This window comes from Staurois parvus, unplaced genomic scaffold, assembly GCF_062004578.1.
Source record: "Staurois parvus isolate SC_StPar_1 unplaced genomic scaffold, SC_StPar_1.0 ptg000226l, whole genome shotgun sequence".
NCBI lineage: Eukaryota > Metazoa > Chordata > Amphibia > Anura > Ranidae > Staurois > Staurois parvus.
Genome location: NW_028318022.1, coordinates 6,757,398 through 6,781,039, shown reverse-complemented (window position 1 = coordinate 6,781,039; position 23,642 = coordinate 6,757,398). Strand labels below are relative to the sequence as shown.

Sequence of the window (23,642 nt, the reverse complement as noted above, 5' to 3'; positions counted from 1 at the left end):
GAGATAGTAATCATGATATGACAATTCAGGCGCAGAGGTGTTACATTAGGGTGGTTGAGACATAAGTGAATGTTATTTAGCCCACTGGTGTCTGTCAGAAAACTAAAATAAAAACTTTGTCTTTTGTATGCATTTGAATAAGCCTGTAAGTGTCAATCTACTCAAAGGGACACAATATAGATCTACACAGCAACCTCCCAAAGTATTGTAATAATCTTACTTCAGTGAAAAAATTGATTATGGTTTTCTACATTTTGAGTTTTATTTTTTTGTTTTGTTTTTCTTCACAAGTCCAAACTATGTATCCGATATAAACAAACTCAAAACTATGTACATGTAAAGCTGGTTATGTATTTTTTTTCTTAAAATTTATTTAGATACCCATCAAGATGTATATTTTGTCTTTATTGGTAAAATGTCTGAAATCCAATAACAAAACAGAGAATGTAGTGCCAGCTTGTGACCTAGATGAAGCAGAAGAAAAAAAGAAAAAAGAAAAAGAAAAATGAATACAATGTCAACTTCTGTCATAAAAAAAATACTCTAACAACATTTTCAAAATTTTCCTAGTTTTTAACATTTTATGCTATATACTGCAGTAAAGAAAATGTAGGAATTCAATTAAAAAAAGGTAAACACTTAACTACACAGATGAACCATTTTACCTGCCAAATGATTTGTATTTCTGATAGACAGCAGGCCCAGACTGGTGTCTGGAGATTAATCTATGCAGTTAAATAATACAGCTTTACAGGTCTGGTCTCTAACCCAGCCTGTGAATGAATAGTGAGGGAGGAGAAGCAGAATGATGAGTGCTTTCCTGCTCTCTTCTGTCAGAAGACTTCTGCTAACACATGAGCACTATACACAATAATATAGATCTACTATTCTTATACCTACCCTCCCAGTCACCAGTATATCTTATGGGATGCCATATATCATGGTACCTTTTTAGCATATACAGTTAGGTCCATATATATTTGGACACAGGCATAATTTTAGTTTTTTTCAGGTATTTACCAAAACATATTCAAGTTATAGCTAAATAATGGATATGGGCTGGAAGTGCACACTCAATTTAGGGTATGTACATCCAAACTGGAGGAAGGGTTTAGGAATCACAGCTCTTAAGAGTAGCCATCCCCCCTTTTTCAAGGGACCAGAAGTAATTGGACAATTGAATCAAAAGCTGTTCCATTGCCAGGTGTGGGCTACTCATTCATTATTTCTTTATCAATTAAGCAGGTAAAAGGTCTGGAGTTGATTCTAAGTGTGGTATTTGCATTTGAAATTCATTGCTGTGAACCTACATTTTGCTTTCAAAGGAGCTGTCCATGCAAGTGAAACAGGCCATTGTAAGGCTTCAAAAACTAAACAAATTCATCAGAGACAGTTTGGTACATTCTGAGGAAAGAATAACACACTGGTGAGCTCAGCAAAATAAAAAGGCATGGACGTCCATGGAAGACAACAGTGGTGGATGATCGCAGGATTCTCTCTATGGTAAAGAAAAACCCATTCACAGCATCCAGACAAGTGAAGGACACTCTCCAGGAGGTGGGCGTATCATTGTCAAAGTGTACAATCAAGAGAAGACTTCACAAAAGCAAATACAGAGGGTTCACCACAAGGTGCAAAATCATTCATAAGCCTGAAGAATAAAAAAGCCAGATTAGACTTTGGAAAAAAACATCTAAAAAGCTAGACCAGTTCTGGAAAAGCATTCTTTGGACGGATGAAACTAAGATTAATCTGTACCAGAATTACGGGAAGAAGAAGTGTGGAGAAGGCTTGGAACAGCTCATGATCCAAGGCACACAACGTCATCTGTAAAACATGGTGGAGGCAGTGTGATGGCATGAGCATGCATGGCTTCCAGTGGCACTGGGTCATTGGTGTTTATTGATGATGTGACAGAAGCAGCTGGATGGATTCTGCAGTGTTTAGAGATATACTGTCAGCCAAGATTCAGCCAAATGCAGCAAAGTTGATTGGATGGCGCTTCACAGTACAGATGGGCAATGATCCAAAATACACTGCAAAAGCAACCCAGGAGCATTTAAGGAAAAGAAGTGGAATATTCTGCAATGTCTGAGTCAATCACCTGATCTCAACCCAATTGAGCATGCATTTCACTTGCTGAAGGCAAAACTAAAGGCAGAAAGACCCACAAACAAAGAACAACTGAAGACAGCTGCAGTTATAGCCTGGCAACGCAACAGAAAGGAGGAAACCTAGTCTTTGGTAATATCCATGGGTTCCAGACTTCAGGCAGTCATTGCCAGTAAAGGATTCTCAACAAAATATTAAAAATGAACATTTTATTTATGATTATATGCAATTGTCCAATTAATTTTGGTCCCTTGAAAAAGGGCGATGGCTACTCTTAAGAGCTGTAATTCCTAAACCCTTCCTCCAATTTGGATGTATATGCCCTAAAATTAAACCTGAGTGCGCACTTTCAGCCCATATCTATAATATAACTATAGCTTGAATATGTTTTGGTAAATACCTGAAAAAAGCTAAACTTGTGCCTATGTCCAAATATTTATGGACCTAACTGTAAGCACTGCAGCACAAGCAATTGGCCAACCAGTCCTGTTCTGTCCTAGCCTAAAGCCTGGTACACACATTAAGTTCTCTTTCAACTCAGTGGGTGAACAAAAAAAAAAACTGAGGAGGTCACTGTACTATGTGATCCCTACTGTGCTATTGTGTTCTGACATGGGGACTGGCTGCAAGAGCTGATCGGATGCCGATCGGCTGCTGGTTTTCCCAGTATGCTCAATCAACAGATGCCAGTTATGAGATAGGCTTCCATCAGACAAGCAACTATTGTTTCTACTGTAATGGCTGAGTTTAGCCGATATTCGGCTCATGTGTACAGGGCTTAAGTTCTGCTGCACAAGAAATTCCAAAAGGCTGAAATAAAAATGAAATTAAAGTAAAACTGAGGCATCTACACTAGAGGCTTTTAAAAATACTTTCAGTGATTTAAGATAAGGTAAAGAAACTCATCACAATATAGGAGATTAAAGCACAATCAGCCCTTTTGTATGAAAGTGTCAGATCTTTCAAGCTAGACTGACTTTCACTACTCCAGGCTACTTCCCACTGACATTTCATTCATATGAGCGCCACTGTACAGCTTGGCTGTGAAAGCCCCTGGCTACCATAGTGGAGATAAGCTCCTTTTCACAAATTAAATGTTACCTGACATTTCCTATATGTGCCATAAGATCTATGCTATGCCCCTAGGATGAGCGCCACTTCATCCCAAAGGTGTTCAGTAGGGTTGAGGTCGGGGCTCTGTGCAAGCTTCTCACATTATTCCACCACAAACTCATCAAACCTTGTCTTTATGGGCCTGACTTTGTGCACCAGGACATGGTAATATTGGGACAGAAAAAGGTCTTTCCCAAACTGTTGTCACAAGGTTGGAAGCACACAATTGTTAATTATTTTGTTTGTTATAGCATTACCAATACCTTTCACTGCAAACATCCATACTTGATAATTTGGTAAGGCATACACATACTTTTGGATGTATAGTAGGGTGTGTTGATCAGGGGTCCACAAAGTATATTTTTACAGGAATTGTTACAGCTCAGGGGACAGCACATCTGTACACGCATGCTACTTTTAGCACATAAGGTCAGGTGTACTCTGTAAAACCTATGACCTCAGTTGAGCCAACTGTCATGAAGATCTAGTGTGAACCTATGTTTTCAGTAATAAAAAAATCCAGCAAATATCCAGCTGTTTAAAAAGAGCTTACTCCATTAGCTGCATGATAAAGTGTTACTAGGGATTTCAGTTACACTTAAATATTATTTATTTGAACAGAACTGTTCTAATAAACTGCTTTTACATTTTTTTCTCTCTGGATAAATATTTGCTAATTTGGAATATATATTATTTTAATTATAAATCATTTCTTTAAATTATACATAAAGCCAACTTCTTTTAAAATGCACTAGCGAGTTTGTAGTTGATTAATACCTCTATTTTCATGTTGTCTGCTTGTATACTGTAAGCAGTCTTGCTACAGAATATTTAAAATATAACTAAAGGCAAACATTTTTTTTAGTTTTGGATAGAATGGTGAGGTATTAGAACACTTATCAGTTTGCTTTGCTTTCTCTGGCCCCATTAGGGAGATGCACCCTCTCTTTTTGTTCTGTTTACCATTATCAGTGAATTTGAAAGTAAAAGAAAAACCCAAATTTTGGGTTGTCCTTAGAAAAGTAATAGAGGGGAAATCTTCCAAAGGGAACACTAGTTCCGGTGACCTGGGGGTCCCCAAGGAATACCCTTAACTTGCAGGGATTTCCTCTCACTTCCTGTTTTAGCTATGGGACATGAAGTGAAGGTAAATCTCCACAATAGCAGACAGATGGCAAAAAATAATCTGACGGGTTATAACCCTTCCTTATACTATCCAAAATAGAGAAAAAAGGTTTAGCCTACTGTTCTGCTTTAATGTTACCAAACTGGATGATAGCAATAGGAAAAAAGTGAAAAACATTTATACGACAGGCCCTTATTTGGACTGTAAATTGTGTTTCTAGGTCTGTTTTGCTTCAACTGTGCATTCTTATTCAGGGGTATCCCTACCCCTTTGAAGTTATGGAAATCAAATGATTAGGTATGGCGTTTTTAAATCATTTACCAATGTCTGCATTACTGAACCAGAAATCAAAGTGCAGAAATTGACCTGATGCATTAGATGACATGTCTGCAATATAGTTTTTAGTTTTATAGTTTATTGTGGTATTGTACAGAGTGACCCCTTACTGCCTCTTCTAGCTCATCAGTGCTCTCTGCTTCTCCTCTTCTGTGTGCCTCCATAGCAAGCCACGCATAGATGCAAACAGCCCAACTTGGTCCCACTCCCTCCTTAAAGGATTTTAGTGACAGCAGCAGGAGCCAAAGGCTCCTGCTGCTACCAGCAAAGCTTGTAAGACCTAGAAGAGGGGAGAGAACACTTACAGCCTGGGTATAGCACTGGATCAATGAAGACTGAAGTATTAGGGTGGGAGGTAACAGGCAGTGCAAGGTTGAGAATGCTTGAAGGTAAAAACCTTTAGTGTTTAGAACCACTAAGTTTATGACCAAAGAGATGCTTTTCCTTTACACTTTTACACCTTTCAACCTGTTCTTGGACAATCAACATCTGCCTTGACACATTCCATGGTGAATGAATAAAGGTTTTCCTATGCTGGGGTATATTCCGTACTCTCATTAGAACTGAAGAGCCTTCTTGCAGAATCTGGTACAGAGTACATTACAGATCAAGCCAAGTGACTAACTACTGCTGGTTATACTCTGCCTCATTTGCTTCAAATTGAGTTAGGAGCAGGCAGTACTTGGACGCTCAACCAGTTCCTTGGTATACAGGTGAAACTCGAAAAATTAGAATATGGTGCAAAAGCTCATTTACAGTATTTCAGTAATGCAACTTAAAAGGTGAAACTAATATATAAGATAGACTCATTACATGCAAAGCAAGATAGTTCAAGCCACGATTTGTCATAATTGTGATGATTATGGCTTACAGCTCATGAAAACCCCAAATCCACAATCTCAGAAAATTAGAATATTACATGCAATCAATAAAACAAGGATTTTACATAGAACAGTATCGGACCTCTGAAAAGTATAAGCATGCATATGTACTCAGTACTTGGTTTGGGCCCCTTTTGCAGCAATTACTGCCTCAATGTGGCGTTGTATGGAAGCTATCAGCCTGTGGCACTGCTGAGGTGTTATGGAAGACCAGCATGCTTCAATAGCGGCCTTCAGCTCTTCTTAATTGTTCGGTTCCATGTCTCTCATCTTTCTCTTGGCAATGCCCCATAGATTCTCTATGGGGTTCAGGTCAGGAGAGTTTGCTGGCCAATCAAGCACAGTAATCCCACGGTCATTGAACCAGGTTTTGGTGCTTTTGGCAGTGTGGGCAGGTGCCAAGTCCTGCTGGAAAATGAAGTCAGCATCCCAATAAAGCTGGTCTGCGGAAGGAAGCATGAAGTGCTCCAAAATCTCCTGGTAGATGGCTGCAATGACCCTGGACTTAATGAAGCACAGTGGACCAACACCAGCAGATGACATGGCTCCCCAAATCAACACAGACTGTGGAAACTTCACACTGGACTTCAAGCATCTTGCAGTGTGTGCCTCTCCATTCTTCCTCCATACTCTGGGTCCTTGGTTTCCAAATGAGATGCAAAAGTTTCTCTCATCAGAAAAGAGGACTTTGGACCACTGAGCAACAGACCAGGTCTGTTTTTATTTAGCCCAGGTAAGACGCTTCTGAGTTTTTGTTTTTCAGGAGCGGGTTGACAAGAGGAATACGACATTTGAAGCCCATGTCCAGGATCCATCTGTGTGTGGTGGCTCTTGATGCACTGACTCCAGCCTCAGTTCACTCCTTGTGAAAGTCCCCAACACTTTTGAATGGCCTTTTCCTGACAATCCTCTCCAGGCTGAGGTCATCCCTGCTGCTTGTGTACCTTTTTCTACCACACTTTTCCCTACCACATATTTTTCTATTAATGTGCTTTGATACAGCACTTTGGAAACATCCAACTTCTTTTGCAATTACCTTTTGAGGCTTTCCCTCCTTATGGAGGGTGTCAATGATGGTTTTCTGCACAACTGTCAGGTAAGCAGTCTTTCCCATGATTGTGATTCCTACTGAACCAGAGTGTGAGACCATTTAAAGGCTCAGGAACCCTTTGCTGGTGTTATGGCTTAATTAGCGGATTAGTGGGACACTTTGAGCCGAGAATATTGCACCTTTTCACAATATTCTAATTTTCTGAGATTGTGGATTTGGGGTTTTCATGAGCTGTAAGCCATAATCATCACAATTATGACAAATCACGGCTTGAACTATCTTGCTTTGCATGTAATGAGTCTATCGCATATATTAGTTTCAACTTTTAAGTTGCATTACTGAAATAAATTAACTTTTGCACGATATTCTAATTTTTTGAGTTTCACCTGTACTATATATGAGCAGTTACATTTGTCACTCTTGTTCACAATTCCGGTAGTTTTTCCATATAGAGATTAAACCGAAGCCCATCTTACAAAGGCAGTATACTGCAGAACATTTGAAGTACTAGGATACCCTTTATTGGCTAATTACCGGTACGTTATTAAATATGGAAACTTTCAGGAAGGTTTATATCCCTTCTTCAGGCTTATTACAAATCTTGGTACTTTACTTTACTCTACTACTACAGGCAATATAAGTAGCACAACTAATGTACTAAAAATGGGGGCTGTGCTTTGCTTTCAGAAGATGCCAGAAATATTTAGTACCCATCAGTAGTGTACATCTTGTGCTTTTTACACTGGTTCTCTGCCAATTCCCTTCTCTGCAGAATTATTTTAGTTTAATCGTGGGAATGAGCAGAATTTTTAACACCTTAGGTTTGATATGCATAGCTAATATTGAAAGTGAAGTTAAAAACTACACTCCAATCAGGTATATAAAATGACACCATTGAATTCATTTATGGATTCAATACAAATCGTTACTAGTATTTTTACATACAGCCATCATAATCATCTAAACTTTTCTAGATATCAGCCTATTGTAAATCCTTACACAGTAGCACTCACTTAGAAAGGGAAAGGTAGAACGTGCCATTCAATCAGGGTCAATTGTATGAATACATACTATTCACCCAACACGGATAGCTTCCTGAGAGAAGGATGGGAAAGAAGGTTTATCTCATCTCCACTGCTCCTTCATTTTCCACCCATGTGTTAGAATGGCTGTAGGCTAGGCTGAGTTGTTCAACTAAAGTAAAATAAGTGCAGAGCTAAAATATGAAATGTGAATAGTCCTCAATAAATAACACAAAACACATGTATATGATAAAAGTTCATAATGGGTATATAGAGCTCAGCGTGACGTCAGATATCCCAATTCATCACTTCTCCAAGAAATAGGTGAGAGGCAAAGTATGGATAAAGTGCGCACTCACCGGACGCGCAAAGGTATTGCGCAATTTATAGTTAAATGAAGGTCTGCCAATGGGTGCCTCTCAGGCTAGGAATGGAATCGACCCGGGATGGATGGATGTCATCAGAAATATTCAACCGGAGTTCCCCTTTAAGGACACAGGTGCAGCCTCTTCAATATGGTAAGATAGTCACCAGGGGGAGCTCTGGGGGATTATTCATGTAACATGTTATGAGAGGACCAGCCCTTGCTCCCCTGTTTGGACAGCTAGGGAGGATCTTCTCCCCTGTGCTAGCTGTCACAATTTAAAAACAATGTTGTTGTACGAGGCTCTGCACACACGGCCACATCACTGATTCACAGGATTCTATGAATGGGAAAACTACAAGTTCCAACAGCTTTTGCGCCTGACGCCTTGTAGTTCTCAATGAACTGCCATATCGCTGTGGAGCGCTGTGGTAGTTCATTGATTCTTCCTATCAGTGTATCTGCTTGCCTGTATGATATACGGGCACACAGATACACTGACAGATCTGCAGGAGACCCGCATGCCACCAGCGATTTGCAATGCATTACAGGCTGCCGAAATGAAAACAAAATAGTAAATGCACATTTTTTTACCTGCAAAAAAATTAGCATTTATTATTTTTTGTTAAAAGGTGAACTTATTATCCTTTATGCATTTGTTTAGAGTGAAATTCTCTTATCTACAGCTCTAAATCGGTTTCAGAACTTTGCAAACCTCTTGCCTGCCCAGGTGCATAACAAGTAATTACACTGTTTAACTGTTGCGTAGACTTTGCTAAATAAGAGGCAGCCTTATTTGCACTTAACTCTGTTGCTAATTTGCTTGATAAAGGTCCCCGTGAGAAATAAGGTAAGGCTTTTTTTCTTTAATTATGGGTTGAGACCAAATTTTTTGCAGATATCTTTGGGTTGGATTCCCATTTGACTTTGTGCTTAAGCAAAAAATTGGCAGATAATTGGTGAGCAATAGCAAATTGACTATGATTAATAGCACAGGGTGCTAGAGTACAAATGAGCCTGGGGCAATTAACCAAACAAGATTGTGAAGGGAGGTGGCCTGGGGTTAGTTAGAAATGTCTACTACTAAATGAAAGTAAACCCAAGTTGTGGGTAGCTAGCTAGCTAGCCTCATACGACAAGTTTCACCAATGTTGTTATTCAGTGGTTCCCATGTGCAGGTCTTGCATCTCAAAAATGTATAATAGTTGCATAGATGCATCAATTACTGTTTGTGCATTTTTTTCACAGTCATTGCTATTGTCTTTGTATGGCTTTTCTGACATATTGATAAAAATTCTCTTGGGTCTTCAAGTGGAGCTCCACCCAAAAGGGGAAGTTTTACTTTAAGGGCTGGGGGGGTGGGTACCCGATTTTGACAGTTACCCACTCCCACTTCTGCTCCAACCGCCTAGGTGATCAGAAGCAGAAGTTCTCCCCATCTGCCCCCCCCGCAGTCTTCTGGGACAAACAACAGGTCCCAGAAGACTGCGGAACCATTCACAATGCGCAGCGCTGCTTGTGAAGCCGCAAGCTGTTGCAGCAGGGTCCCCACACTTAAGATGCCGGCACAGAGACAGGAGATGATCAGTGAACTTGGCTGGAGTGAATACACCATTGAATCGTGGGACAGGCGAGTGGCTGTTTTTTTAAAAGTCAGCAGCTACAGTTTTTGTAGCTGCGGACTTATTTTTTCAGAGGAGACTGGACAACCACTTTAAGATTAAAAATGTCAAGAACCCCCAAGCTAAAGGAACACTCCTTAGACAGCAGTATCCTTGAGGGATGTAGAAAACCAATGGGATGTAAGAAACTATTACACAAAAGTCTGCCTACTGAAGAAATAACTTTTAGGTGAATTGACTGGTTTGAAACGCAAGGCCTTGCAAAGAGATTCGTAATATAAAATGTGGAGATATATTTTTATTTGTGCATATTCAGTAGTAATGTATTATACAAGACTGATGCTTTATGAATGTACATTAAATTATTGAATGACATGTTTGTTAGATATCCATCTAAACAGCAGCAAAGTTTCTACCTCTCACCCTTGAAAATAAAATGAAACATTCACAACATATTTGTGCATCCAGTACATATATTTATAATTTACCTGGTCTGTACTTTTAATTCCAAGGCTTCTAAAGAAATACACAGCACCACTGGCATAAGCCGATAAGCAAAAAGCAGTTCACCGATGTCAGTGAATTATATAAAACAGTTAAAAATACATACCAAGAGGCATAGAGGAATGTTCTTTGAAGCTGTCCAATGAATCTTTTAATCTTTCAATATCCTGTAGGAGAAGCAGACTCTTGAGCTGATGTAAGAGGCACAGTTCAGAGAAAGGAACTGCACCATTCTTGATTTGATTAATTATTTCCAGCACCAGTTCAGTGGACAGAGCAGAATCTGCACATGGTGATTTGTCTAAAGGAAGGAAGGTCACATATTCGAACAAACATTAAAGAATGCTCGTGTAAAATGTACATGAAAATAAGTGTATACAAAATATGACTTGAAGAAAAATCTGTCATGAGAGAAATTATAAAAGCTACCGTTGCTAACCTCATCTTGAAAATACTCATTGCTGAGCTATCATGCTGGCCACCTGCCTTAAAAATTTTCGAAACGGCTAACGGTTAACATTTATGTTGAACAAAAGTACTGACTTCAATTACTACATGCTTGTCCTAAGACAGTGGTCGGCAAGCCGCGGCTCGCGAGCCACATGCGGCTCTTTACAAACTTAAATGCGGCTCTTCTGTGTGCCGGGCGCCCGCTCCCCTCCCTCCTCTCGGGCGGCCGCCCCAAAAGTCAGGACTCTGCAGCTGTCAGGATGTAGGCGGGGCAGCCAGGATGTAGGCGGGGCAGCGTGACGAACTCCTCTCCTCTCACAGTCCGCCCTGAAGACCAGAACGGAGCGGGAACACGGCGAGAAGAACGCGCGGAGCAAAGGTAAGTGAATTCACACAATATGGGGAATGAATTACTATATGGGGGATGAATTACTATGGGGGGGATGAATTACTATAGGGGGGATGAATTACTATAGGGGGGGTGAATTACTATATGGGGGATGAATTACTATAGGGGGGATGAATTACTATATGGGGGATGAATTACTATGGGGGATGAATTACTATGGGGGATGAATTACTATATGGGGGATTAATTACTATGGGGGATGAATTACTATATGGGGGATGAATTACTATATGGGGGATGAATTACTATATGGGGGATGAATTACTATGGGGGATGACTTACTATATGGGGGATGTATTTTCAGTTTTAAAAATGTGGCTCTCAAAATAAATTTCAATCGTGGTTTTGGCGAGATTTGGCTCAGTTGAAAAAAAAGGTTGCCCACCACTGTCCTAAGACATTAATTCAATCTGCTAAACAAAGGACCTGTTGCCAGGAAGCTAGAGATTTCAGCAGGTGTCCAGCATATTCCTTTCATGACATATTCCTTGTTAATTGTTTTATTTAACTTGTTCATCTACTGTTCCTGTGTATACTATATATGTACAAGGTGTGACAATTTAAATCCCGGAATGTCCCTAGCAAAGCACTACGGTGGCGAGTCACACTCAAGCGTGTTCTGACATGTTCTAACTTACACTTGCCTGGGTCACAGACCAGTTGACTCCGTTTTTTTTATGGACTAGTAAAAGAAATAACACATGCGTACATTGCACTGTTGGTGGAAAATGAGTAATGGTAAACTGGAGCAGTGGATTAACATCAAATTTTGTATAAAAATTAGCAAAAAGTGAGAGTGAAACTTTAGCTCTGTTACAACAGGCTTATAGTAAACATTCCATGAAGAAATAAAGTGTTTCTGAATGGCATCAGCAGTTTAAGGAGGAGCAGGAAGATGTCTGCGATGAAAAGAACTGGGCAGCCAAAAACGCAAAGGATGAATGCAAATATGGACGGAGTGTAAACCCTTGTATGCTCCAATCAAAGATTGAGTGTTTGAACGATGGCAGAAGAATTGAACATGAACAGGGAAACAGAGTGGCAGATTCTAATCGAGGATCTTGGGATGAGAAAGATTTCCACAAAGATGGCTCCTCCAATCTTGGCAGAAAATCAGAAAGAACATTGTCTTCAAATTTAATCCAATCTTTTGAAGAATGCAGAGGAGGTTGATGCTTTTTTTCTTTTTTTAAATGGTCCATTCCAGGAATTAAATCGTCACACCTCGCATGTATGAGGATTTTCAATTATTTGTATGATGTGTCAGAAAGGAGCATTCCTAAAGCTATACTAAAGGCTTTTTTGGTTTAAAATTGAAAAAAAAAGAGAATACCTACTCTGTGCAACAGTAGCAAGGTCACTTCCCTCCTCTTCTGGCAGTCCCCTGCTAGCGCTGTCCACTTCTCCCTACTCCTGGTGTGTCCTTAGCAAGCTGGGTGCTAAGGAAGCAACCGTGCGTGTGGGCTGTGTGTGTCCACAGATACACACAGTGCCAGTAAGCCACGCCCTGTTCCCTCCTCACAGCAGCTTGAATCTGTGAATGAGAACACTACATGTTCTGACAGCCTTTGTGACTGTTGGCTTGTAGTTCTCAAATAACTACCATGGCGCTGCACAGTCTTCCTGTCAGTATATACAAGCAAGCAGATACACTGACAGGTCAGAGGGAGACCTGCATGGCACCAGCGTTCTGCTGATCACTGGTGCAATGCTTTACAGGTTCCAGAAAGAAAAAATAATAAATGCTAATTTGTTTACCTGCAAAAAAAATTTACATTTTTTTTTTTGCTAAAAAGTGAACTTATGCTTTACGTTTAAAAAAAAAAAAAAAAAAAAACCCTCCGACCTCAGTTCTTGGCATAGCACTTCCAGTCACCTGGGGAGACATAACATGAGACACAAAAACACAATAAGACATCTCTTATAAATATTATACAACAGAGGGTGGGTAACCAGTGCTGTCCTGAAAGACTACTGGAAAAGGCGTTGCCATAAGTGTAACTTTGATTTTCCCCTCTCGTCTTTCAGGACAGCACCTTGAGAGGATAAGCGAGTACTCACCCCTAGGGTGGGCCCACTGCTTGCAGAACCTTACGTCCGAAGGCCTGCTCTTGCACCGAGACCAGGTCGAGTCTGTAATGCCTAACAAAGGTCCCATAACTGGACGAAGTTGCAGCCCTACAGATCTGTCCCGGGGAGGCCCCTGCTTGTTCCGCTTGTGTGGCCACCATGGCACACATAGAATGCGCCCTGATGCCCTCTGGGACCTCTAGACCCTCGGCCCGATATGCCTGCCCTATTGCTAATCTCAACCATCTAGCCACCGTGCGTCTGGAGGCTTTTTGACCTTTCCTGGCCCCCGCAAAAGAAATAAAAAATGAAACGGTTTCACTAAATTCCTTCATCCTATCCAGGTAAAAGAGCACACACCTTCTCACATCCAAGGCTTGAAATTTTACTTCTCCTTCACGTGAAGGGTTAGGGCAAAATAAAGTTAAAACAATATTCTGTCCTCTGTGAAAATCTAAGGCCACATTAGGAACAAAGGCTGGATCCGTCATGAACACAACACTATCTGAAAAAATCTGAAAATAAGGTGCTCTGATTGACAGAGCTTCAAGCTCACTCACCCTTCTTGCCGTGGTGATTGCTACCAAAAAGACTGTTTTGAATATGAGGGCCCTCAGGGAGCTGGAAACTAAGGGCTCAAACAGCGGCTCCATTAATACGTTAAGTACCCTCGACAAATCCCACTTTGGAAAAGGTCTATTTCCTGCCGGTCTCTGTCTTGACAGAGCCCTAAAAAACGACCAATGCTTCCTTTGCTAAAGGGGACTCAAGGAACACACTTAGAGCCGATATCTGGCTCCTAAGCGTGCTGACCGCTAGCCTTTTATCGACCCCCGCCTGCAAAAATTGTAGAACCGATACCAGGCTATAGGTATCCACCGAGGCCCTGGAGCACCACTCATTAAAACACCTCCAGACCTTCCTGTAGATGGCTTGGGTGTCCTTACTAGCTAGGAGTGTGGACACTACCCTGGCTGAGAATCCCTTCGCTAGCAGGAGTTGTTCCTCAGAAACCACTCCGCCAATTTCCATCTCTCCACCCTGGGACATAGGACCGGGCCCTGCGATAGCAAGTCTTTCCATAGAGGTAATACCCAAGGTGGCCGAATTGCTAAGGTCCTCAACGTTGAGAACCACGCTTGTCGGGGCCAATACGGAGCTATTAAGATCAGACAGGTTCTCTCCGTTCTGAATTTTCTCAAAACTGCCGACAGTAAGGCAACCGGGGGAAAAGCGTAACATAGGGGAAAGTCCCATTTCTGCGCCAGCGCATTCACCGCCCGAGCCCCGTCCCATCGATTTAGTGAGAAGAACATCAGGACTTTGCTGTTCTGACCCGACGCAAATAGGTCTATGGCTGGGGACCCCCATTTCCTTATAATGGTTTGGTAAACCTCCCCATTGAGAACCCACGACTCTCTCAACTGCCGTCTGCTTAGAAAATCGGCCACCTGATTTAATTCCCCTTTCAGGTAGACGGCAGATAAGGAGGCTAGATTCACCTCTGCCCATGACAGTAGCACCGCCATCAGGCCCCAGAGGGACCTGCTTCTTGTCCCTCCCTGTTTGTTCATAGGCCACCACCGTTGCATTGTCCGAAAGGATGCGAACATGATGGCCCCCAATCAAACCCTGGAAGGAACGAAGGGCCTTCCAAACTTCCCTTAGTTCCTTCCAGTTTGAGGATTCCCCTCTCTCTTCTCGAGATCACACGCCCTGTACCACGGACTCCTCCAGGTGCACTCCCCATCCCTGGGTGCTCGCGTCTGTCGTGATCTCCCTGACCACCGGAAAATTCCACAGTAACAGTAATATCCAAGCTGCCTGCCCAGCCGCCCCCCTTCTCCTCCCTGGCAGGGAACAAGGGCCTGACCTTGTATAGACCGCCCCCCCCTGCCCTAGCCCCTTTGACTACAAAGAGGGCCGGGAACACCCCTTGGAGGTAGGGGAAAAACTCCACTGAGTCACCTACCTGTGCCTGGCCTCGTCTGGTCCCAGTGCCTCTGCTCCCGGTGCCTCTGCTCCGGACATTGCTCAGGAGGGTGGTCACCTCTTCTGTGGTATCGCCCGTCTCCACAGGCTACCGCATCGCACCGCCATCTTGCCGCCGCCTTGTGTGTTCAGGGCCTTGGCCGGAAGCCGCGACCCCAGGAGAAGCCCCGCCCCCTCCGCCGGAAATGACATCTCCCGTCATCTGGCCCGGCGCGCTCCAATGCTGGCATGTATGGGAGGAGCAGGACTCCTCCCCAGATCTCTCCAAACCTCCGCACGTTAACGCCCTGGCTCCCGCAACTCTCCGGAGGGGGCCGGGGGGTGGCCGACAGGTTAGTGCTGCCCTTTCTCTGCCCCACAGAGGCCGCAGCCCTGCCCTTGCAGCGTTCACTGGGGGATAGCAGCCGGCTCTCCGGCCTTCACCCCACGCTACCCTGTCTCCAACCAAGGAAAACTAGGTACCGCTGTCCCCTGACAGCACCTGGTGAGGCCTCCAAAAGATGTCTCCCCACCGGAGGAAACACAAAACCTGAGGTCGGAGGGGAGTGACAGAGTTTTTATTTAGGCAGGAGGTGTTTCCTCAGGTGGGGAGGAGCCGAGGTCTCTCCAGGTGCTGTCCTGAAAGACGAGAGGGGGAAAAAAAAAACAAACTTTAGGCTTCATAATCACTTTAACTCTAAATAATGCAACCTGATAATTCCAGGTATTCTACATCAAACAGCTATCTAGAAACGAGAGATGAGTGATATGATCAAATAATGGACCTAAAAATTTATAGTGAATGTGAATGAACCATTGGGCAGATCATTCTGTATTCACTCATGAACTACAATTTCAACCCAAGATATGAAAATGACAAGAAATGTTTACTTTTGCTATAGAAAGATAATTTATATGGTGGCACTAACTGTTGAATGGTTTTCCTGTCATACCCTATTGCAGAGATGAAAAGGAAGGTGATCTTATTATAGTAAAAAAGAATAATCTACATTCCAAAGAACTGTAGTGCAGTTCAAAAGAGTATTATCTTAAAAAGAAAACTTTTTTTGGTAGTGGGCACATATTTTTCATTAATACATAAAATTAGTGGTTTCACTTGTGAAAAAGGTTTAAAATCATAAAAGAAAAGCCTTAACATTAACACATTTTCCTTGAAAAAATCCAGGCGGTAATCAAGTTAAATATAGCTGCAGCATTTTTAATTATTTCAGTCATCTCAGAGAAGTATACAGAAACAAAATATGTAACATACTTTCAGTGAAGTAGATCTCTTGAGTAGCTTGCAGGAAATCCAACAAGTCCTCTGTTTTCTTCAGCTCTTCCTCGCTTTGCGCAATGGACTGCTCCACTGCATTCGCCATCCCTGTCTCAGGCTGATTTGTTAACTCTACACTCTTTATCTTTGGCCAAAGGCCAGCTGCTTTCAACCTTTCTTTCTGCCTCTTTCTTTGTAGTTTTCTCCTTTTATTTTTATTGATGAACATGTTTTCAGATTTCAGAGGTTGATCCTCTGTGGGTTGCTGGTGGTATCTGCTGTCAAAAGAAGAATGGGATGCAGTATTTTCTTTCTTCCTCTGCCTGCGTCTTTTTCGCCTCTTTACTGGCTGGTTCTCTGAAAATCAATGCAATTATATTATTTATATAATTTAGATAATGTAATCTGGAATATAATTTTACTTAGTGTAACTAAAATAATTGTGCTATGATAAAAAAAAGAATCTCTATCAATTAAAGTGACTCCGTTGCTCAGTAAAAAAAAAACAAAACAAGCTTTAGCTTGACAGCCGGATTGGAGACACCATTGATTTTAGATGAGATAAGCTGATACATACATATTTGCTATTCCTGTAATGCTTGCTATGTACCCGCCTATGGAGATTGCACAACCTGTATGTACTTCTAAAAAAAAACAAAAAAAAAACCACACCCCCACCTGCAAAAGCAGAGGGATTATATTCACTTATCGTGCCAGTTGTTCCTATGATCTTCCACATCTGACCCACTTCCACATATATTTGAACCATGATCCCCTGCAGCTTTCTGCAGTTCCTCCCTCTAGCTCCTATATACTGGGACACCGTAAAGATGTAGGCGGAACCCCATATCATGGGCATAGGACACCTTCAAAGTGTTGAACGTAAACAGACCCATTCAGTGAAGCAGAGGTAAATATAAACCCTCTTATTTCACATTGACTCAAGGTAGCCAAGTTTGATACAGTATCATAATATTCACCCATTTCAACATAGGATTATATTGCATAAGAGTTTGGGGTCACTGGTCACAACGCTGCATAAACAATATGGCTGACCCCATCAAGCTTACCTTCCCTGCAACCTATCCCCATTGCGCTGCTTCTGTGATAGGCATACAGTTACCTTATGGTGCAAGGCTGCATTCACAATTGAGCGATTTGTAGCTTGAAGCTCGAAACTCCAAAAAAGCTCAAACTGAAAAAAATCAATTGTTTTCTATGGTGCCTGTTCGCATGATCAGGTGTGAACAGGCACCAAAGAGAACTGATTTTTGAAGTTTGAGTGTTTTTGAGTGTGAATACAGCCCTAAAGGCATATTGACTTCCAATCTTCACTGCTACTATTGAAAGTATATGCAAATAAAGCAAAGCTGATGTTCTATGGGTAACTCAGTCACTGACAACACATCATCAGTGGCAGAATTGCTCAGGGAAGGGAACCACTTATCTTAAAGGAATTGCTCCCTCATTGGCCCATAATGCTGCAGGATCTCAATTGATAGCAATATTGACAACTAGCTGACTTAGTCAAAGCAGTAGAGTATGCAATTTTCCTTCCTGCAACCATGAGTTGCAGGAAAGAAAAATCGCTCGATTCCCCCATCAACACAGTCAGTGTTGATGGGGGAGTCCCTCCCATGGAGCTATTGTGTTCTCCTGGTGGGTGCACAGGGAGACGCCCCTGCTGGGAGAACACAATGATTACTGCTAGCAGCTATAGCCACTGGCAATAATCGCATGCTAAAAAGTCAAACATGCTGGTTGTACCCAAGTCAATCGATGGATCAAACCTCGGCTGGTCTCTACTGAACTGGCCTAGATTTGATCCATCTATGGTTGGCTTAATTCTGTAACACAATTGCTTGTCTGAAATGGCTTGTATAAGTTAGGGATGAAGCTTTAAAAACAAGTAATGGTAGTAAATTATTATGTTGTCATGATTCCTACAGAACTTGTAATAGTGCATCTTTTGCAGCCTTTTAACAAGGGTCAACTCCAGAGACACGTGTAAAAGGGTACAAATGACATTTCATATCTGCTTTGCAATTTTGTAATTAAAACTTCTTGTTCCACAGTTAGAAGGTGGTTTGTGGCAATGCAGCTAAATTGCCTGTAAATTACACATTTGTAAAAAAAAAAAAATGTATATTCTTGCTGTCTAAAAGTAGAAAATAAATTCACGTGATTTTTTTTTTGTTTTACTGGGTATCTGGATTTAAAATTGCTACTGAAATGTAAGCTTGTCAATAGGTAATGTTATATATGAAGTACAGGACATACAGGGTCAGCCATTTTTTTCGACTGGCAGTTACAGCTACTGTTTGTTTAAAAAACAGACCTATATATCTAAAGTACTTCTGCACTTCTACTTCATTAAATGAAGTAGAAGGTTACTATGAGCAGTACAAAAAGGTTAATTGAAGCAACACACAAATGCATTTCTGAGAAGCAGACAGAAGGAAAGAGCACAGTACAGTGTCTTGGCCAATAAAAAGACATTACAAAATGCTAAAAGTAATCTTTGCACGACATAAAATACAAAGACTACCATTGCTGACCTTCTTAAAATGCTAGTTGCCTGTCTGACCCCACTGACTTCATTATTTCTGAATCATGGACATGGAAAAAGTATGCAGATTAGAAAAGTAAGAAGTTCTTATTGTTATACTTGTTCCAGGTCAGTGACTCTGAATATTGAAGCTATAGGGTCAGCATGACTGCCAGATACCTGGCTAAATGTTTAGACGTGTGGTCAGTATTAGCAGCCTTTAAAGTGACACAAAAAGTTCCTATTGTCTATAAGTAATCTATACACATCCACTACTTAAAGCTGAACTTCATTAAAAAAGTTGAAGGCCTTCTGGTTCACTCCCTTCTCCCAGCCTGTAACTGAGTTAAAGGTTATTTTGTGGAGGATGGGGAGCAAGTACCAATTTTTCTATCAGTATCCATTTCACACTTGCACAATCCTCGCCTAAGATAAGGATGATGTCCTTTGCCCTGCCCCCTCCTGGGAAACCTAAAATGTCCCAGGAGGCTGCAGAACAATTTACAAATAACCGTGTGAGCTCACACATGCACAGTGGGATGCCATCTATGGTTTCTGAGAAATATACAGCCAGCTCCCATATCCAAGATGGCGGTGCCAGAGACCCGCAGCAGTAAGAAAAACTTCTACCAGTAGATTGCAGCCAGATCACTGCTAAATCTTGGTCTGGGCTTGCTGACCCACTATCTCAAAGCATCAAACAGATTGCAATGCAGAGGGACTACTTGTAAAGTTAGAGCTGTACTATGGAGCTGGAAGGATCAGACACCGCTGATCACTCAGTTCTCCCCACTGCTGCGAGCAAAGAGTGGTGACTGTCAGTCACTGCCATCTGCTCTGCCCTCCAGGTCTCACTGGAGCGCTGGCTGTGGAGAGGGCGAGAGCGGCTGACTCAGGCTCTCAGCAGCTCGCTAAGAAGCTAAGCCAGGTGCTGGTCCAGGCTCCTGGGTGGATCCTGACCATATGGTCAAGATCTTTCCTGAGCCAGCAAGATAACAGGATGAGATGGATTTGACTTCAACTATTTTCCAAATACTTTTAAAAACATAGCAGAACTTAAAATTTAAACAAAAAGTACTCTGAAATACAAAATATGTGTAATAGATCCTCATAACTTACAAAAAAACAAAAACCATAAACATGCAAACTCTACTATGATAGCACGATCATATACTGTATCAAATAAATGGAAACTTAAAGCTGAAGTTTAGCAAAAATGATTTTTAGCCCTACACCTGTAAAGAAGTATGTCTCATATCGTACGACCTGCTGGCCCACAGAGAAAGGTTCACTGCAAGGATGCTGGTCCTCTTTCTGGCTCCGAATTTCTGGCACTTTGGTAGATAATAGATTTGGGTCTCCCGGATGAACTTGATAGAAAAAGCTACCATTGAGGACCCACTTCATTCTCCCTCCTCCTCACTGAGAAAAGTTATTTTATTGCTTTTAATATGATCTCCCCGTTAGAGATCATATCACATGAAGTGGAAGAACCTCTCTCAAGCTATAACCACTGCATTGTCAAAGTTTCAAAGCCAGGAAGTGGACCAGTATCCCTGCAGTAAGGATTTCTCTACAATTTAGTTACCTGCTCAATGCGAGATACAGTATCCTACCTTATGTAATGTCACTAAAGCTGTAGAGCTACAAATGTTTATTATAGAACAGTTTGCATGTTGTTTACCTTTTGACAGGGTAAGTCATGAGGACGTGTTATATATTTTGTATTTTGTTTGCACTTTTGTCCATTTAAATCTTTCCTCCTACTATGTTTAGAAAAGGATCTGGACATTAGTAAATGTTCAAGTAAAAAATTAATCTTATCCTGTTATCCATCTATAAATCTTAAAGCGTGGCTGCCTTTTCATTAAGCCCGACATTGGGACTCGTCCCAGCAACCTCTGAAAAAATGCCACTATAATGGGTTACCTTACCAGAAGATAATTCCTGGTTGCAGCAATATGTCCTGCAGTCTTCTGGCGCTGAGTACATCCTGCTGTGCTCTAGGCAGACCAATTGCTCATTCGGTTTTATGCAGAGTGGGATTCCAAACTGAATTCTCTGGTGGGTACTTAGAACGCCTTTTTTACAGCAAAGATGGAAGCAGACACCAGACTAACCCACACTGCTGGATTTATTGTTTAGAAAAGGCAACGCATTATTGTGGTAATCTTTCAAGTTACAAAACCAAGTAGAAATATGCAAAATTTATTGAAAATTTAGTTATACTTAGGGTCCCTTTCCATCAGGGCAGTGTGATGCAATATGTTAACACATTACTGTACATTAAAACATACCTAAAGGCAATTTTTGTTTTGTTTCATTTTGGATTGAGTGGAGAGTGATTAGAACATCAGTTTTTATTGTTGTCTGAGCCCTCATTAGGAAGAGCTACCCTCTCTATTTGTCCTGTTTACTGTTATCACAAAAAGTGGAAGTAAAAAACAATTTTAAAATTTTAATCAGAAAAGGAATAAAGGGGAAATCTTCACTGGGTACACTAGTTTTGGTGACAGCCAGAGATTCCCTCACTTTGGAGCGATTTCCTCTCGTTTTCTGTTTGGCAATGGGACAGGAAATGAAGGGAAATCTCCCCAATGGAACACAGATGGCAAAAACTGGCGCGTACACGGTGATCTCCATGATCGGTGTGTCCTACGGACATAGCTGATCACGTGATGTGGTAAAAGGCCAATCACAGCGGCCTTTTACAATGTGATCAGCCATGTCCACAGCAGATCACCGGTAAATGCAGTTGCCGGTTATCGACTGCACTTTCCTCACGCTGTCACAGCCTGAGGAAAGTACTGTCGATAATCGGCAATTGTTAGAGGATGGATCGGCACCGATTATCAGGGCAGAGCAGTGCCACCCACCATTGCCGCCCACCTGTACCTAGCAGTGCAGCCCATAAGTGCCCATCAGTGCCACCCACCTGTGCCCATTAGTGCCACCCACCTGTGCCCATTAGTGCCACCCACCTGTGCCCATTAGTGCCACCCACCTGTGCCGCCAGTCAGTGCTGCCCAGCAGTGCCGCCTATCAGTGCCCATCATTGTTGCATATCAGTGCCGCCTATCCATGCCACCTCATCAGTGCCGCCTACCAGTGCCACTTATCAATTCCCATCAGTGCTGCCTATCAGTGCCCATTACCTGTTTGCTAAATTTTATAATAGAAACGCAAAAAATAAAACACCCAGCGGCGAGTAAATACCACCAAAAGAAAGCTCTATTTGTGTGAAAAAAAATTAAAGAATGTCATATGAGTACAGTGTTGCATGACCGCACAATTGCCATTCAAAGTGCGACAACGCTGAAAGTTGAAAATTGGCCTGAGCACGAAGGGGGTAAAAGTGCAAGTGGTTAAAGGCAGCACATGCATTTGAATGGGTGGTCCACACGTCACAAGAGACCACAAATGGGCAATGTAGGAGTACCACAATCTATAGCTGTGTGCTGCAATGCAGGTGTGTTGGATATCCATTTCTCTAATGCATTAGGGTGCCATGCAGCTTGAACTGAACATGAACTTGTGCACGATGCATCACCACAATGCATAGATGTAAAGCTGGCCTGAAGAGGAAGGAAACAGCTCCTGAATATTTCCTTACCCTTTTGCTACTTCCAAAAACATGCCTACAATTTTGTTGTGCCTACCCCCAAGCTTCTTCATAAATGGATAGAGCAATATAAACAGTGCATATAATAAATTATGATAAAATAAAAAAAATCCATATACTGATATACCATCAATACAGCGCTATAACTGATGTAAAAAAGTGTCCATGTGAATTTTCCAGTCTCAATAATTATTCACCTTTTTGCTCCCCTGAATTCATCGAACAGACAGTCTCTCCATGGATGTGCATAGGGATTTATTATGCATATATCAGGAAGGAGAAGCCAGAAAGAGGTAAATATCTTAGTGAGACATGGCTGGATCTGCAAGAACTAGGCAAGTATGCAGCTAAGGAGGGAGAGGTTGAGTTAGATAAGCCCAGTAGGAAAGTGCAAAAGGGGTAAGTATTCAGAAAACTTTTTTTGAAAGTTTCCTTACCCTTTAAAGCCTACCTTCAATTTTGTGGAGCGGCAGTAGTGCATTCAAAACATTTTTCCACAGGGAGGAGGAACACAATTTTTTTTTAAGCTTGATACACTGGAGTGCAAAGGAAGAGAGCAAAGCAAATCAACTTAGTGTGGAAAACATCTTTTATCCAGATAAAAACTTTGCACTCACATGTATAAAACCTTGTACGTAAGACAAAAGGTTGAAGGCTCCTTCTGATAATGAAACCTCTTGTGGCCATCGGCGCTGGAAGCAGGCAGAATAGAAAAATCTATGCATCTCCACTGTTTATGTGAAATGGCCACATAAATACCTATAAATAAAATCTTTTATAAAATATCCTTTAGGTGTGTTTTAAGTAACAGCCCTCTTACTTCTATGGCCTCTTACTTATTGTTCATGATTTTAAAATGTGATGTATAGGTTTCCACTGTGTGATCAGAGCTATTATGTCTTTCCAGTAAGTTTAGTATCATTTGTGTAATCGGGATAGTGAACCACCAATCATTGAAAACCGTTGGGTATTTACTGTATTATCACTTAGTTCACCCTGTCATCCAGTTGAGGCAAGGGAACATCTTTGAAACATGTATGTATGAGTGGAAAGGTCCTTTTGATGAGCTCCATCATGTGGGCAGCCAGCAGGGGTGGCTATACCCATAAGAGGTGGTTGCATCACCGGCACTGAACTAGCATTTCCTACACTGCCTGTTCCCAGC

The 23,642-nt window shown here is 41.7% G+C and overlaps 1 protein-coding gene across 2 annotated transcripts in view; it reads right to left on the bottom strand.

Annotated features, from left to right (window-relative positions):
• Window positions 1-237: 237 nt before the first annotated feature.
• The window catches only part of ERICH1 (glutamate rich 1), a 117,538-nt gene continuing 94,133 nt past the window's right edge, over window positions 238-23,642 (bottom strand). For both annotated transcript variants that reach the window (XM_089679534.1, XM_089679535.1), the window contains 3 exons: window positions 16,305-16,664; window positions 10,238-10,432; window positions 238-464 (listed from right to left, as the gene is read on the bottom strand). In XM_089679534.1, the coding sequence (XP_089535660.1) occupies window positions 385-464; window positions 10,238-10,432; window positions 16,305-16,664 (635 nt within the window). In that variant the 3' untranslated portion in view covers window positions 238-384. The remainder of the gene's footprint in view (window positions 465-10,237; window positions 10,433-16,304; window positions 16,665-23,642) is intronic.